This window comes from Pogoniulus pusillus, chromosome 30 (genome assembly GCF_015220805.1).
Source record: "Pogoniulus pusillus isolate bPogPus1 chromosome 30, bPogPus1.pri, whole genome shotgun sequence".
Lineage (NCBI taxonomy): Eukaryota > Metazoa > Chordata > Aves > Piciformes > Lybiidae > Pogoniulus > Pogoniulus pusillus.
The window spans coordinates 16229208-16244908 of record NC_087293.1 but is presented as its reverse complement, the minus strand read 5'-3'; the positions used below and the strand labels follow the sequence as shown (position 1 = coordinate 16244908).

The 15701-nt window shown below is 60.4% G+C and overlaps 1 protein-coding gene across 3 annotated transcripts in view; it reads left to right on the top strand.

Annotated features, from left to right (window-relative positions):
- AP1B1 (adaptor related protein complex 1 subunit beta 1) overlaps positions 1-15701 on the top strand; it is a 28839-nt gene that overhangs the window by 3748 nt on the left and 9390 nt on the right. For all 3 annotated transcript variants that reach the window (XM_064168284.1, XM_064168283.1, XM_064168285.1), the window contains exons 2-13: positions 1629-1691; positions 2284-2389; positions 3775-3910; positions 4956-5201; positions 5953-6143; positions 6979-7200; positions 9058-9178; positions 9934-10029; positions 10593-10708; positions 11784-11949; positions 13014-13112; positions 14762-15021. In XM_064168284.1, coding sequence (XP_064024354.1) covers positions 1655-1691; positions 2284-2389; positions 3775-3910; positions 4956-5201; positions 5953-6143; positions 6979-7200; positions 9058-9178; positions 9934-10029; positions 10593-10708; positions 11784-11949; positions 13014-13112; positions 14762-15021 — 1796 coding nt within the window. In that variant the 5' untranslated portion in view covers positions 1629-1654. The remainder of the gene's footprint in view (positions 1-1628; positions 1692-2283; positions 2390-3774; positions 3911-4955; positions 5202-5952; positions 6144-6978; positions 7201-9057; positions 9179-9933; positions 10030-10592; positions 10709-11783; positions 11950-13013; positions 13113-14761; positions 15022-15701) is intronic.

The following is a 15701-nucleotide window of genomic DNA, read 5'->3' as shown; positions in this document are numbered from 1 at the left end:
GAGGCAGCAGGGCTTGGTTCGCGGCTGCCGAGCTGCCTGCAGAGTGCCCTCTCTGGGCTTCGGGTTTGCTTTCCAGGCACTTCTGCGGAGCAGGGGCTGACTGCGAGCCAGGCTGGAGGGGCTGCAGCAAATCCTCCTTCCCTCCCTGGCCGGACAGGCTCCGCAGGCAGGCGCAGAGAGCTGCTGCAGCTCAGCCCCGGAGCTCCAGCCCAGGGCCGAGCAGAGGCTCCCCAGGGGTCCCAGCCAGGCAGGAGCCTTTTGGTGCTGGCTCTCGGGGCAGCCTGGCAGGGCTGGGCTAGCTCGGTGCCTCCTTTCCCCCTCTCTGCCAGCATCGCAGCGCGGTTGTGGTTGGCAAAGCCCTTTGAGCTCACTGAGTTCAACCAGTCCTTGACTCTGGTGCTGAGCAGTGGCCCTCAGCACCACAGCTCTGCAGCTTTCAAACACCGAGGCAGTGCTGCCGGCACTGAAAGCAAGCCCCGGCCCCCTGCAGCCTCTTTCTCTCTCGCTGCCTGCCGAGCTGCCTCTGCCTGTGTGCTCTTCCCAGAGGCCTCATCCCCCAGATTTCCTCCAGATCCTCTTTTCCATCCCTGCTGGGGATCGCTTGGGCAGGGCACGGAGGAGGCAGCTGCTGCGGTGTGCTCTCAGGGCATTGCTGCATTTGGCTCTCAGAGGCTCATTTACATGTTTAAAACGCTTGCAAGCTCTTGTGGTTGGTTTTTTTTTCCCCCTCTTGGCTTTGCTCTCCCTGCTCCTGCCCCTCCAAAGCCGCAAGGCCACTGCAGGCTCTCAAGGACAAGGCAGGGTGGTGAAGCAGCCCTCAAAAAGCAGTCTGCCTGACCTCTCAGGAGGGGCTGTCTGCTGCCTGGCACTTGCAGCTCCCTCAGCCTGCCAAGCCACAGACCTGCCCCGAGCTGCCTCAATTACATAATGCAGCCCCAAGTGCTGGGTGGGAGCCTGCTGCTTTGGAAGCAGCTCTGCTGGAGAAGGGCTGGGTTTGGGAAGAGGCTGCCTCTGGTGCTGCTGGCAGGCCCTCGGCTGTGCTCTGCCCTCCCGGGCACGGGGCCAAGCCTCAGGCTGTGCTCGGGAGCTGTGAGTGAGGGCCTGGGAGGAGCTCTTCCCAGAGGAGTGATTCCTGGGGGAGCAGACAGAAACACAGGGGACATCTCTGAGCCCTCACAGTGGCTGCAAGAGCTGCCCAGCCCTTGGCACTGGTCACTCCAGCTCTAATATCTCCCCTAAAGAAAGGGGGAAAGGGAGAGCTTGGGGGATCCCTCTGCTGGGTGTCCCTCTGGATGGGACCCTTCTGGTGAGGACAGCAAAGTGGGGCTGGAGGCTGAGCAGGGGTAAATGCTGGTGTCTTCAGCAGCTGTTTTCCTCCTCCTCATTAGTGAGCCAGCTCCTCAGCAGAGCCTGTGATGTGCCAGCCTGGCTGCAAGGAGCTTGCCCTCCCCAGGGGAACCCGAGCTGGGGGCTGCTCTGGGGGCTTCATCTTAGTGTGGCTCTTCCCATGAGATCCCAGACTCCTTCCCTCCCCTGGCTTTTCCTTACCAGAGCTCTAAGCAGTGACTCCAGCAAGGGAACCAAGGAAGCTCCCAACCCTTACCTCTCTGTTCTGCCTTTTCTTGCAGGGACCTACTACCAGCTGGAGGCCACCATGACAGACTCAAAGTACTTCACCACCACAAAGAAAGGTAAGAGAGGGAGCAGGAGGCTCAGGCAGCTTTTCCTGAGTAATCAGGGCCTGAGAAGCCAGGTGGAGAGGGCTGATCCCTGCAGGGAGGTGCCAGCTCCCCTGGGGATGCTCTGAGCCCATGCAGGATGCTGGTGCCTGGCACCTTGCTCTGCTGCAGCCAGTTTGGAGCCTCCTGTCACCAGTCCCCACAGCCAGGCAAGGTTGTTGGCAGCTGAGCTCTGGGACTCAGCAGCCCAGGAGCAGCTGTGGGAGTGATCCCCACCCTGAGCTCCTCTGAACTGGAACAGAAGTGTTCACCTTAAGCACTTTGCAGAGTGAGGAGTTACCCTGGGGGAAGGCCAAGTGGCATCTTCCTCTTCAGCCTGCTTGCCTGGTGGTTGTCACTGCTGCAGCAGCCCCAGCCCTCAGGGAGACCCTTGGGAAGTTCACTTCCCCTTTTTCCAGCTCCTGGCAGCCTGGAGCCCCCCGGGCTGGCAAAGGAAACTGCAGCATGCAACGAGTGGGAGCCAAGCTGAGCCTGTCCTGGCATCAGCATCAGCAGAGGGGTGGCTGCCCCTGCCCCTGAGCTCTGCCTTTGCCCCTTCCCTCAGGGGAGATCTTTGAGCTGAAAGCTGAGCTGAACAGTGACAAGAAGGAGAAGAAGAAGGAGGCAGTGAAGAAGGTGATCGCGTCCATGACCGTCGGCAAAGACGTCAGGTGGGTGCCAGGGGTGCCAAGCCATGGCAGGAGAGTGCCTGGGTGGCACTGGGGCTTGCTGTTGCCTCGGGGGGTGGGGGTTGTGCTGCTTGCCAAGGACTGGCTGAGCTCCTGGGCACGGCTTTGCCTCCTGCCAGGGGAGGAAGCTGTCGGCGGGAGCGTGGCCGCTGGCAGGCAGGGGCACGCCTGGCTCTGGGGTAATCTGGCTGGAAGAGGATCGGTCTGGCTGCCAGCTCAGCTGCTGGATTAGTGCTGCTTCCCCCGGGGGGGTAGCAGCGAGCAGAGCCCTGCTGGCAGCCTTCCCGGCAGAGGGGCAGTGGCTCTGCCCTGCTGTCCGGCAGCCCTTTGCAGCCGCTGCAGCCCAGAGCTCTGGTGGCTGCGGCTGCCTCTGCTCCCGTGCCACCTGCAGGTGGCACCTGGCCCCCCCCCGGCCCCTCCTCCCCGCGCTGTCCTCTCCCTGCACACCCTCGGTGCCACACGTGATGCCAGCGCCCTGCTTTTCACAGTCCATTTGAGAGGAGGTGGAGCCAGGTCCATTCCCCAGGGGTTAAACTGGCGTGGCCTCAGCTTCCAGAGCTTTCTCAGCAGTTGGCCACCGTGGAGCAGATGCCACCAGACGTGGCAGGGACTTGCCTGGGTGCTCAGCAGAAGCTACATGGGTTGGGAAACGAACATCAGCTGTGCCAGGCTGCTTTCCTGGGGGTACTGTGCCTCCCAGGCTGCAAGGAGGCAGTTTGCTAAGCTCCCCACTCCCTGAAAGGCTGCTTCAGCCTGGGCTGGGGGCAGCAGATGTGGGGGGCAGCTCTGCTGCAGGAGGGCAGTGCCCCAGGCTCAGGGTGCCCGGGGTTTGATCCTGTCAGCAGTGGTTGCTGGGCTTGCCGTGGCTGAGGAGCCTCTGGGAGCTGTGGGACATCTGTCAGGGAGGGATAACTCCTGCAGGGCACTTCCACTGCCTCTCCTCAGGTGCTTCACTTGGGCTGTTTGCGTCTTGGGCAGCCTGCGTGGGCTGTGGGGAGCCAGCAGCTCTGGCAGCTCCACAGGGTCACAGATGTCAGGGGTTGGAAGGGACCCAAAGAGCTCACTGAGTCCAACCCCCTGCCAGAGCAGGACCACACAACCCAGCTCAGGGCACACAGCAACACAGCCAGACAGGCCTTGAACATCTCCAGAGAGAGAGACTCCACAACCTGCACAACAGACAGCCTGGTTTGGCTGATATAAGCACATCTGCTGCAGGCTGGGCTCAGGTCCTGTGAGCCCCTGGGGTCTGCTGGCTTCAGGAGCAGGCTTGAGGCATGGGAAGGGGGTGGCCATGTGCCAGGGGAGGTGTTGAGGTCTCCTTCCCCCAGCCCACGGTGTGGCCGTGCCTGTGCCTTGTGTTGCAGTGCTCTCTTCCCAGACGTGGTGAACTGCATGCAGACAGACAACCTGGAGCTGAAGAAGTTGGTCTACCTCTACCTGATGAACTATGCCAAGAGCCAGCCAGACATGGCCATCATGGCAGTCAACACCTTTGTGAAGGTGAGAGGGGAGGGCTGCGTGCCCCAGAGCCGCTTCCTCCCGCCGCTGGCATCGCCGCTCTCAGGCGAGCCCTGCTGGGGGCTTGGGACTTTCCTGCCCCCTCCCCTCGAATTCACCAGGCCAACTCAGCCAGGGAGTTAAGGGAGTTAAGGAGCAGAGCTGTGTGTATAGCCTGGCACGGTTTGCAGGCATGCACACACAGTGTAGATGCAGATGCTGTGTGCGAGGTGAAAGTGACACACGAGTCAGTCACAGACCCCTCAGGGTCACCAAGCCCAAGCTGGAGCCCTGCTCTACAAGGTTCACCTTCAACCCTCTTCCCAAGCTCCACATCCAAACCTCCCTTAAACACACCCAGGGTGGGTGACTCCACCACCTCCCTGGGCAGCTCATTCCAGTCCCTGACCACTCTCGGTGGAAAAACCTTTTCCTAATGCCCAATCTAAACCTCCCCAGCCTCAGGTTGAGGCCATTCCCCACTTGTTCTGTCTCCAGTTCCTGTGAGCAGAGCCCAGCAGCAGCCTCTGCACAATGTGATCTTTGATCACATCCTGTGATTCTGTGCTCCACAACCTCCCTGGGCTAACCTCTTCCAGCAGCAAAGATCACATCCTGTGATTCTGTGCTCCACAACCTCCCTGGGCTAACCTCTTCCAGCAGCAAAGATCACATCCTGTGATTCTGTGCTCCACAACCTCCCTGGGCTAACCTCTTCCAGCAGCAAAGATCACATCCTGTGATTCTGTGCTCCACAACCTCCCTGGGCTAACCTCTTCCAGCAGCAAAGATCACATCCTGTGATTCTGTGCTCCACAACCTCCCTGGGCTAACCTCTTCCAGCAGCAAAGATCACATCCTGTGATCTGTGCTCCACAACCTCCCTGGGCTAACCTCTTCCAGCATCTCACCCCAGCGAGTTTCTCGTAGCCCCTTTCAGACCCCCAAAAGCCTCCATAAGATCTCCTCAGAACCCTTCTCCCTTCCACCCTGAGCAGCCTCCCAACTCTCTCAGCCTCTAGCAGGCCTCTGTGTGCCCTCCCTGCAGGATTGTGAGGACCCCAACCCCCTGATCCGGGCTCTGGCCGTGCGCACCATGGGCTGCATCCGCGTGGACAAGATCACCGAGTACCTGTGCGAGCCTCTGCGCAAGTGCCTGAAGGACGAGGACCCCTACGTGCGCAAGACCGCGGCCGTCTGCGTGGCCAAGCTGCACGACATCAATGCCCAGCTGGTGGAGGACCAAGGCTTCCTGGACACCCTGAAGGACCTCATCTCTGACTCCAACCCCATGGTGATTGTTGCACAGGAATGGCTCAGGTCATAAGGGGACCTCGGAGCCGATCGGCTGCGATCTCCCTGCCGTGATCGTGGAGCCGGAGATTGGGTTGGGTTGGGAGGGACCTCGGAGCTCTTGGCCAGTTCTGACTGCCACTGCTGTGGGCAGGGACAGCTCCCACTAGAAGAGGTTGCTCAAGGCCTCATCCAGCCTGGCTTTGAATATCTCCAGGGAGGTTGTGAAGCACAGAATCACCCAATGTGATCGAAGATCACATTGGGTGATTCTGTGCTTCACAACCTCCCTGAGCAAACCTCTGCCAGGGTCTCCCCACCCTCAACCTCTGCCAGGGTCTCCCCACCCTCAACCTCTGCCAGGGTCTCCCCACCCTCAACCTCTGCCAGGGTCTCCCCACCCTCAACCTCTGCCAGGGTCTCCCCACCCTCAACCTCTGCCAGGGTCTCCCCACCCTCACTCTAAAGAACCCTTTCCTAACATCCAGTTTCAATCTCCCCTCTTCCCCTTCAAACCCATTCCTCCTCCTCCTCCTTAGTCCAAGACCTTCCCCAGCTCTCCCGTAGCCCACTTCAGGCTCTGGAAGGCTGCTTTAAGGTCTCCCTGGAGCCTTCTCTTCTCCATGCTGCACAGGCCCAGCTCTCTCAGACTGTCCTTACAGGGCAGGTGCTCACCTGCTGACAGCAGCTTTCCCCTGGGCTGCTGCAGCACTGTTTGGTGTCACCTAACCTGTCCTTGTCCCCTCTGGCAGGTAGTGGCCAACGCAGTAGCAGCTCTCTCGGAAATCGCAGAGTCTCACCCCAGCAGCAACCTCTTGGACCTCAATCCTCAATCCATCAACAAACTGCTCACAGCCTTGAATGAGTGCACAGAGTGGGGCCAGATCTTCATCCTGGACTGCTTGGCAAACTACATGCCCAAGGATGACCGAGAAGCCCAGAGGTGAGGGAGCTCCTGGGTGCTGCTGTGGCATCACTGTCCGCAGGGCAGGGCAGGGCTGGGAGGGGAAGGTGGACAGGCAGGTGTGGGCTGAAGGGTCTGATACTGCTCCTTCTCCTCTAAGAAGCATCTTTATCCTCCTGACCCTTGCTGCAGGAGGTAGGACAGTGGGCATCTGCTGCCCATCGTGCCTTGGGCACTGCCATCTGGAGATGAGCATGGTGCCATAATGAGTCCTGTCCCTGTGTTGGCACAGGGATTGTGCTTCTCTTGCTGCTTCAGAGTGTGCCCTTGGCCATGCAGCAAGGGACAGCAGGCACTCGGGAGCACGGGAAGGGGAACACTGCAACAGGCTCTGCAGGGGCTGGGAAATCAGGAGCTTGGAATGGCAGGAGCTGGAAGGGTCCTCTGGGGATCATCCAGTCCAACCCCGGCCAGAGCAGGGCACCCACAGCGGCTTGGCCAGGGGAGGGGTTGGAAGCTCTGCAGAGAAGGAGACTCCACAACCTCCCTGGGCAGCCTGCTCCAGGCCTCCAGCACCCTCACAACAAAGTGTCAGGTGGAACATGCTGGGCTGCAGTTTGTACCCATTGCCCCTTGTCCAGTCCCTGGGCACCACCACTGAGCCTGGCCTCATCCTCTTCCCCCCCCCCACCAGCCCCTAGCTATTGCTCAGCATTAAATAACCTTCACCAAGGTGTTTTAAGAACCAATTCAGCACCTCTTGGGAAGGTCTGGAGCTGCTGAGCCACCCTGCTGCAGACTCTGCAGCTCCTGGTAGCTGAGCTGTGATCATTTCCTTCCTCTTCTCCTTCCCCCTCACCGCGGACACCTGCAGCATCTGCGAGCGGGTGACACCCAGGCTGTCCCACGCCAACTCTGCAGTGGTGCTGTCGGCAGTGAAGGTGCTGATGAAGTTCATGGAGATGCTGTCCAAGGATCTGGATTACTATGGCACCCTGCTGAAGAAGCTGGCCCCACCCCTGGTCACCCTGCTCTCGGCAGAGCCCGAGCTGCAGTATGTGGCTCTGCGCAACATCAACCTCATCGTGCAGAAGCGGTGAGTGCCTCGCTGTGGCTGGAGGCACAGCTTGGCTCCACCGTTCCCTCTTCCCTGTGGATGCTGCCTCCCTGTCCTTCACTCCGTGCTGCTGGTGGTGGAGCTTTATCTGGGCTCATTTGGGGTTTTCATCTTCTCTTATTCTTTCAACCCCGAAGTCTGGGCGCAGAGGTGGCAGTGGGGCAGCGAGCAGGGAGCTGAGCTGGCATCCTCAGGAGGGGATTCTTCCTCTGTGATTTGTGTGGGTGGGGGAGCAAAGGGTGGAAAGGCCAAAAACTGAGCTTTGGGGTTTGGTTCTGAAACGTTTGGTGAGGTCAGCTCAGTTCCCTGCAGCCATCCATGCTGAGAGTCCTTCTGTGCCTTTCCTGACCTGAAGTGGATGGCTGGTGGGCAGGAGGTGTACCCTGAGCAGAAGTGGCTAGCTGGAGAGCTGTGCTCCGTGGTGCCAGCCCTGCTCAGATGCTTTCCTGTCCTACCAGCTAGCTCTGGGGTTGGCTTTTAAAAATAGCAGCAGTGGCTGGGGGAAGTGGAAAGCAATTAGTGTCCCTGCCAGCAGGAGCGTGGCAGACAGCTTGGCTCCGTGGAGCTGGCCCTGGCCTCTCTCCTTCCCAGCTTAGAGAGAGGTGAGAAAGGTCCAGCCTAGCCCTGGGGTGTGGGTTTGCATCCCTGCTCTCCACAAGACGTCCCTCTCGCCCTTGGCAAGGCTGCTCTGTGTGCAGCAAGGTTGTGCTGCCCTTGAGTGCTGGCCAGGGAGAGCCAAAGGACACAGACTTGATTCCTTGGCATTGAATGGGCCCTCAAAACCTTGTCTTTGTGGCCCTGGAGCCTCCTGGCCCAGAGCTGCTCACTTTCCAGCTCTGGGTTTCCCCAGCTTGTGTCCTCAAGCCTTCAGCTCCAGGCTCAGCTGAGGAGTGCTGAGTCATGCTGGGGACTGGCCCAGGGAGGGATGGATTTGCACAGGCTTGGGGCATTAGCTGCCTGCAGGGTCAGGTGGGTAAGTCCCCATCCATGCCCTGGCCAGTGTGCATCTTTCTGAGGAGGACAGCTCCCTTTCTGCCAGCTGGGCACTGCCTGGGGCAGAAGCTGGAGGTGGGAGCAGAGCTCACATCTCAGAGTCACAAACTGGTTTGGGTCGGAAGGGACCTCTGAAGGTCATCTAAGGGCAGTCCCCCTGCAGCCAGCAGGGACAGCTGCAGCTGGAGCAGGCTGCTCACAGCCCCAAACCACCTCACCTGCAGTGGTGCCAGCCATGGGGCATCTCCCACCCCTCTGGGCACCCTGGGCCAGGCTCTCAGCACCCTCAGTGCCAAACATTTCTCCCTTCTCTCCACTCTCAATCTCCCTCTTCTAGTTCCAAACCATCCCCCCTTGTCCTGGCACTACAGACCCTGCTCAAAACTGTCCCCAGCTCTCTGCTCAGCCTCTTCCAGTGCTGCAAGGCCACCAGAAGGTCTCTCTGGAGCCTTCTTCTCCCCAGGCTGCACAGCCCCAACTCTCCCAGCTCTGCCAGCACTGCTGTGACCTCCTCTGGCCCTGCTCCAGCAGGTCCCTGCCTGTGCTGAGCACTCCAGAGCTGCCCCAGCACTGCAGGGGAGGTCTCAGCAGAGCACAGCAGAGGGTCAGAATCCCCTCCCTGCCCCTGCTGCCCACACTGCAGGGCAGGGCTGGCTCTGGGCTGGCAATGCTTGGTGCCAGCTCCTGTCGCTTCTGCCAGTAAAGGAATCTTTCGCCAGCAGTGTTTGGTGTGCGGAAGGCTCTGGAGAGAGCTTTTGGTTAGCGGCAGGTGTGTGGTGTGCCTGTGGTGAGCCTGTGGTGACAGTGAGGGGCAGTGTCTGCCTCACTCTCTGCCTCCTGCAGGCCTGAGATCCTGAAGCACGAGATGAAGGTGTTCTTTGTCAAGTACAACGACCCCATCTACGTGAAGCTGGAGAAGCTGGACATCATGATCCGCCTGGCGTCCCAGGCCAACATCGCGCAGGTCAGCCCCGGCGGGCACCAGGGCGTGGGGGTGGCCCCACCAGGAGGGGATTCATAGACTCATAGAACCAAGCAGGCTGGAAGAGAGCTCCAAGCTCAGCCAGCCCAGCCTAGCACCCAGCCCTGCCCAACCAACCAGACCATGGCACTAAGTGCCCCAGCCAGGCTTGGCTTCAACACCTCCAGGCACAGCCACTCCACCACCTCCCTGGGCAGCCCATTCCAGTGCCAATCACTCTCTCTGCCAACAACTTCCTCCTGACATCCAGCCTAGATCTCCCCTGGCACAGCTTGAGGCTGTGTTCAGGACTTGTGTTCACAGCTTGTTGTGTTCACAGCTTGTTACACAGACACTTTCCCTGCTGCCCATGTGCGTTGTTGGCTTCCCCTAGCGAGGGAAGCCTTCATCATCTTCAGCTCCCTCTGCAGCTGGCTGCCCCCTGCGGAGGCTCTCAGGGTGGTTGCTGGCTCCACTGACGTTTAGCCAACACCACATCCTGAGCTCTGGCTCCAGGGATGCTGCTTGCAGGCTCTTGTTTTCTTTGGCTTATCACTGGAGAGCTCCCAGCCCCTGTGCTTACCTCTGCTGGGCTGGCAGCTCTTGGCCTGCTGTTCCTGCTGCCCAAACACATACCAGCTCCTTCCTCCTACAGTGGCGTGCAGATGGGTGCAGCTCTGCCTCCCTCTTAGCTTCTAGCAGGTCTCTGCCTGGTGCTCCTTGTTGCCAGGCCCTCACTGCCTTGCCTTCCCCGGCAGGTCCTGGCAGAGCTGAAGGAATATGCCACCGAGGTGGACGTGGACTTCGTGAGGAAGGCAGTGAGAGCCATCGGGCGCTGTGCCATCAAGGTGGAGGTGAGGGCCTGCAGCACCTGGGCCCTGCTGCCAGCTGGGGCTGGCTTCTCCAGCGTGGCCTGGAGATATCCCACCCCAGGAGGTAGATTCCTAGGTCCACAGAATGGTTTGGGTTGGAAGGGACCTTTGAGATCATCCAGTTCAACTCCCCTGCCACAGGCAAGGACACCTCCCAGCAGCACAGGGTGCTCAAGGCTTCATCCGGCCTGGCCTTGAGCACCTCCAGGGAGGGGACATCCACAGCCTGCCTGGGCTTAGCACTGTCAGTGAGCTGGGTCAGCCTGGGCCTGGGGGTGAGCCACAGTGGTCCCACGAGGCTGTGAGGAACCATAGACTCAGCCAGGCTGGAGGAGACCTCCCACCTCACCAAGTCCAACCTGTGCCAGAGGAGCCAGACGTGGCTGGGAAGGGGAGACCACAGCGTTCTGCACTGGGTCTGGGGGAGGTGCAGAGGGGATGAGGCAGCGAGGAGGAGGAGCAGGAGGGGTGTGGAAGGGCAGTGGGGATTGGGAGGGGAGGCAAGGCCGGAGGTGCTGAGTGCCCAGCTGCCCCTGCCCCCGCAGCAATCGGCCGAGCGCTGTGTCAGCACCCTGCTGGACCTCATCCAGACCAAGGTCAACTACGTGGTGCAGGAGGCCATCGTGGTCATCAAGGACATCTTCCGCAAGTACCCCAACAAGTGCGTGGCCTGCAGGGCTGGGGGGGCTGCTCCTGCCCCTGGAGGGTCCTTCCTGCTCCCCTCTGCTTTCTGGGAGGGGTGGGGACAGCTTACAGAGAGACTCGAGGCAGTCGGAGTGAAGCTGCCCAGAGCAAAGGTAGCTTGAGGTCGTTTGTGGGCTGGGGGCTGTGGTCAGCCCCTGAACGTACCCCAAGTGTGGCCTGCAGGGCTTTGGGGGAGCTGCTCCTGCTCCTGGGGGGGTCCTCTCTGCTCCCAGTGCTTTATGGAGGGGTGGGGACAGCTTAGAGAAAGCCTCCTGCTGAGGCAGTCAGAGTGAAGCTGCCCAGAGCAAAGGTAGCTTGGGGTCGTTTGTGGGCTGGGGGCTGTGGTCAGCCCCTGAAAGTACCCCAAGTGTGGCCTGCAGGGCTTTGGGGGAGCTGCTCCTGCTCCTGGGGAAGTCCTTTCTGCTCCCCTCTGCTTTCTGGGAGGGGTGGGGACAGCTTAGAGAGAGCCTCTGGGCTGTCAGACTGAAGCTGCCCGAAGCAAAGGTAGCTTGGGGTCATTTGTGGGTCAGGGGCTGCGGTCAGCAGTCAGTGCTGCTGTGCCAGGAGCTCAGCTGGGAGCAGGGAAGCTGTCCCCCAGCCTCAGGCACATCCTCAGTGTCCCCTGATGGTGACAGTTCCAGGTTGGTAGAAGCATAGAATGTTTTGGGTTGGACCTCAAAGCTCATCCAGTGCTGTGGGCTGGGACACCTCCTGCCAGCTCAGGTTGCTTGGCTTGGACACCTCCAGGGAGGTTGTGGAGCACAGAAGCACCCAATGTGATCAAAGATCACATTGGGTGCTTCTGTGCTCCACAACCTCCCTGGGCAAACCTGTGCCAGGGTCTCACCACCCTCAACCAGTGCCAGTCTCTCACCACCCTCACTGCAAAGAACTTCTTCCACTTTCAATCTCCCCTCTGCCAGTCTAACCTCATTCCTCCTCCTCCTGTTGTGACGAGACCTTCGCCAAACAAGTCCCAGCCCTCCTTTAGGCTCCCTTTCAAATCCTGGAAGATTTCTTGCTCTCAGTGCCCCTGTGCCCTCTCCTGGAAGGTATGAGAGTGTGATTGCCACTCTGTGTGAGAACCTGGACTCCCTGGACGAGCCTGAGGCGCGGGCAGCCATGATCTGGATCGTGGGCGAGTACGCGGAGCGCATCGATAACGCCGACGAGCTGCTGGAGAGCTTCCTGGAGGGCTTCCACGATGAGAGCACCCAGGTGCAGGGGACTTGGCTGGGCTGGGCTGAGCTGGGCTGGGGCTGCCCACCAGCAGCATCAGCTGCTCGAGGGCTGATGCTGTGCCAAAGCTTGCGCCCAGCCCATGTTGCTCTGGTGGGGTCCAGAGGGTGATTGCTTTGCAGGGCAGCTTTGGGTGGAGAATGGGGCCCGTGGGATGCCACCAGGAGTGGAATGGGGTAGAGTAGGATAGGACAGAATGGGATGGGATGGAATAGAATGGAGTGGAATGGAATAGAATGAAGTGGAATGGAAAGGGATAGAATCAAGTGGAATGAAAAGGGGTAGAATGGAATAGAGTCGAATAGAATGGGATGGGATGGAATGGAGTAGGATGGGATGGAATAGAATAGAATCAAGTGGAATGGAAAGGGATAGAATGGAATAGAATAGAATGGTGTAGAATGGAGTAGGATGGAATGCAATAGAATTGATTAGAATGGAATGGGATGGAATGGAATAGAATTGATTAGAATGGAATGGGATGGAATGGAATAGAATTGATTAGAATAGAATGGACTAGGATGGAATGCAATAGAATCGAGTGGAATGGGATAGAATGGAATAGAATCAAGTGGAATGGAATGGGATGGAGTAGGATGGAATGCAATAGAATCAAGTGGAATGGGATGGAGTAGAATGGAGTAGGATGGAATGCAATAGAATCAAGTGGAATGGATTGGGATAGAATGGAATAGAATCAAGTGGAATGGAATGGGATGGAGCAGAATGGAGTAGGATGGAATGAAGTAGAATCAAGTGGAATCTGTGGGATGATGTGACCTAGTGCCAGGACCTTGCCCTGTGTCAGCCTGTGCCTCTGGAGGGCTGAGGGTGCAGTAATCAGCTTGCCAGGCCTGCGGCCCTGGCTGGGAGCCATGCAGAGTGTCCTGACACTTGTCACCACCACTGCAGCTGTCCCCATGTGCTTGCTCCCTCGAATGGGGGCTAGGTCCTGGCAGCAGCTGTGGGGGTAGTTCACCTGTTCTTGCCCAGCAGAGGCGCTGTCTGTCTGTCTGTGCCTATCCCTGCCTGTCTGCCCACAGGTTCAGCTGCAGCTGCTGACAGCCATCGTGAAGCTGTTCCTGAAGAAGCCCACCGAGACCCAGGAGCTGGTGCAGCAGGTGCTGAGCTTGGCCACACAGGTGGGTGACAGCTGCAGCGTGGGCAGAGAGCTTCAGCTCCCACTCTGGGGCAGGGGCAGGTGGCAGGAGGCAGATGATTGGAGCTTAACCCTGGCAGAGCTGATCTTTTACATCCTAGGGAGTGAGCCACTGTCACCCGTGGCACAGGGGGCTGAGGGTGGTGTAGCCTCTGTGCAGCAGACATGGGACAGAAATAGGCTGGTGGAGGTGTGTGGTTAGAAGAGATCTTGAAGGTCTTCCAAGCACTAACCCAGCACTGCCAGGGCACCACCAAGCATCACACCTGCAGGGCTGTGAAACCCTCCTGGGAACCAGGGACTCCACCACTGCCCTGGGCAGCCTCTTCCAGGCTTTGACCACCCTTGTGGGGAACAAATTGTTCTTCGGGTCCAACCTAAGCCTCCCCTGAGGCCATTTCCTTTTGTCCTGTCTCTTGTTCCTTGGGATAGAGACAAACCCCACCTGGCTCCAGTCTCTTTGCAGGGAGCTGCAGAGAGCCAGGAGGTCTCCCCTCAGCCTCCAGGCTGAACTCCCCCCCAGCTCCCTCAGCTGCCCCTGCCCAGCTCTGCTCTCCAGACCCTTCCCCAGCCTCCTTGCCCTTCTCTGGGCCTACTTCAGCCCCTCAGTGTCCCTCCTGAATTGAGGGACCCAAAACTGACCCCAGGATTTGAGGTGCAGCCTCATCACTCCCTCTACAGCAAGGCTTGAGCTGTGGGCAGGCCGTGCCAGGCTGCTGTGCAGGTGCCCGCAGCTGTGGGCAGGCCGTGCCAGGCTGCTGTGCAGGTGGCCGCAGCTGTGGGCAGGCTGTGCCAGGCTGCTGTGCAGGTGCCCGCCGCTGTGGGCAGGCCGTGCCAGGCTGCTGTGCAGGTGCCCGCCGCTGTGGGCAGGCCGTGCCAGGCTGCTGTGCAGGTGCCCGCCGCTGTGGGCAGGCTGTGCCAGGCTGCTGTGCAGGTGCCCGCAGCTGTGGGCAGGCCGTGCCAGGCTGCTGTGCAGGTGCCCGCAGCTGTGGGCAGGCCGTGCCAGGCTGCTGTGCAGGTGCCCGCAGCTGTGGGCAGGCCGTGCCAGGCTGCTGTGCAGGTGCCCGCAGCTGTGGGCAGGCCGTGCCAGGCTGCTGTGCAGGTGCCCGCAGCTGTGGGCAGGCCGTGCCAGGCTGCTGTGCAGGTGCCCGCAGCTGTGGGCAGGCCGTGCCAAGCTGCTGTGCAGGTGCCCGCCGCTGTGGGCAGGCCGTGCCAGGCTGCTGTGCAGGTGCCCGCAGCTGTGGGCAGGCCGTGCCAGGCTGCTGTGCAGGTGCCCGCAGCTGTGGGCAGGCCGTGCCAGGCTGCTGTGCAGGTGCCCGCAGCTGTGGGCAGGCCGTGCCAGGCTGCTGTGCAGGTGCCCGCCGCTGTGGGCAGGCCGTGCCAGGCTGCTGTGCAGGTGCCCGCCGCTGTGGGCAGGCCGTGCCAGGCTGCTGTGCAGGTGCCCGCAGCTGTGGGCAGGCCGTGCCAGGCTGCTGTGCAGGTGCCCGCAGCTGTGGGCAGGCCGTGCCAGGCTGCTGTGCAGGTGCCCGCCGCTGTGGGCAGGCTGTGCCAGGCTGCTGTGCAGGTGCCCGCCGCTGTGGGCAGGCTGTGCCCGGGCCCGCGGTGCCGGCGCTGAGCGCGGTGCCTGCGCAGGACTCGGACAACCCTGACCTGCGGGACCGAGGCTACATCTACTGGCGGCTGCTGTCCACCGACCCGGTGGCGGCCAAGGAGGTGGTGCTGGCCGAGAAGCCTCTCATCTCGGAGGAGACAGACCTGATCGAGCCCACCCTGCTGGACGAGCTCATCTGCTACATCGGCACCCTGGCCTCGGTCTACCACAAGCCCCCCAGCGCCTTCGTGGAGGGCAGCAGGGGAGTGGTGCACAAGAGCCTGCCCCCCCGGACCGGGTCGTGAGTACCCCCGGGGCTGGGCTGGGTTTGTCCTCCTGGGAATGCAAGCCAAGGAAGGGTTTGGAGGGATGGAAACCCCTGGCCCACAGGTGCTGCTCTGATGGGGATTGGGCTTCCCAGAGGAGGTGTTTGGTGGCTGCTCCAGCAGCTCCATGTCCTCCTCAGGATCACAGAATCACCCAGGCTGGAAGAGAGCTCCAAGCTCAGCCAGCCCAACCTATCCCCCAGCCCCATCCAATCAACCAGACCATGGCACTAAGTGCCCCATGCAGGCTTTGCTTGGACACCTCCAGGGATGGCTCCACCACCTCCCTGGGCAGACCATGCCAATGCCAATCACTCTGTCCTTGGACTTAGTGGCCCAAAACTGACCCCAGGATTTGAGATGCAGCCTCACCAGTGCCCAGCTCGGGGGCATCACCACTGCCCTGACACAACTCAGTGGTGTCCTTAGGAGGCTGAGAGATCAACCTCAGGCCTCAGTGGTGATCCCAATGGGAATGTGTCGGGAGCTGTCTGAAGCCTGTCAGGGTTCACAGGAGAGCAGTGCATCCATGCTCACAGGATGCCAGGGGCTGGGAGGGACCCAAAGAGCTCACTGAGTCCAACCCCTGCCAGAGCAGGACCACACAACCCAGCTCAGGGCACACAGCAACACATCCAGACAGGCCTGGGAAGGC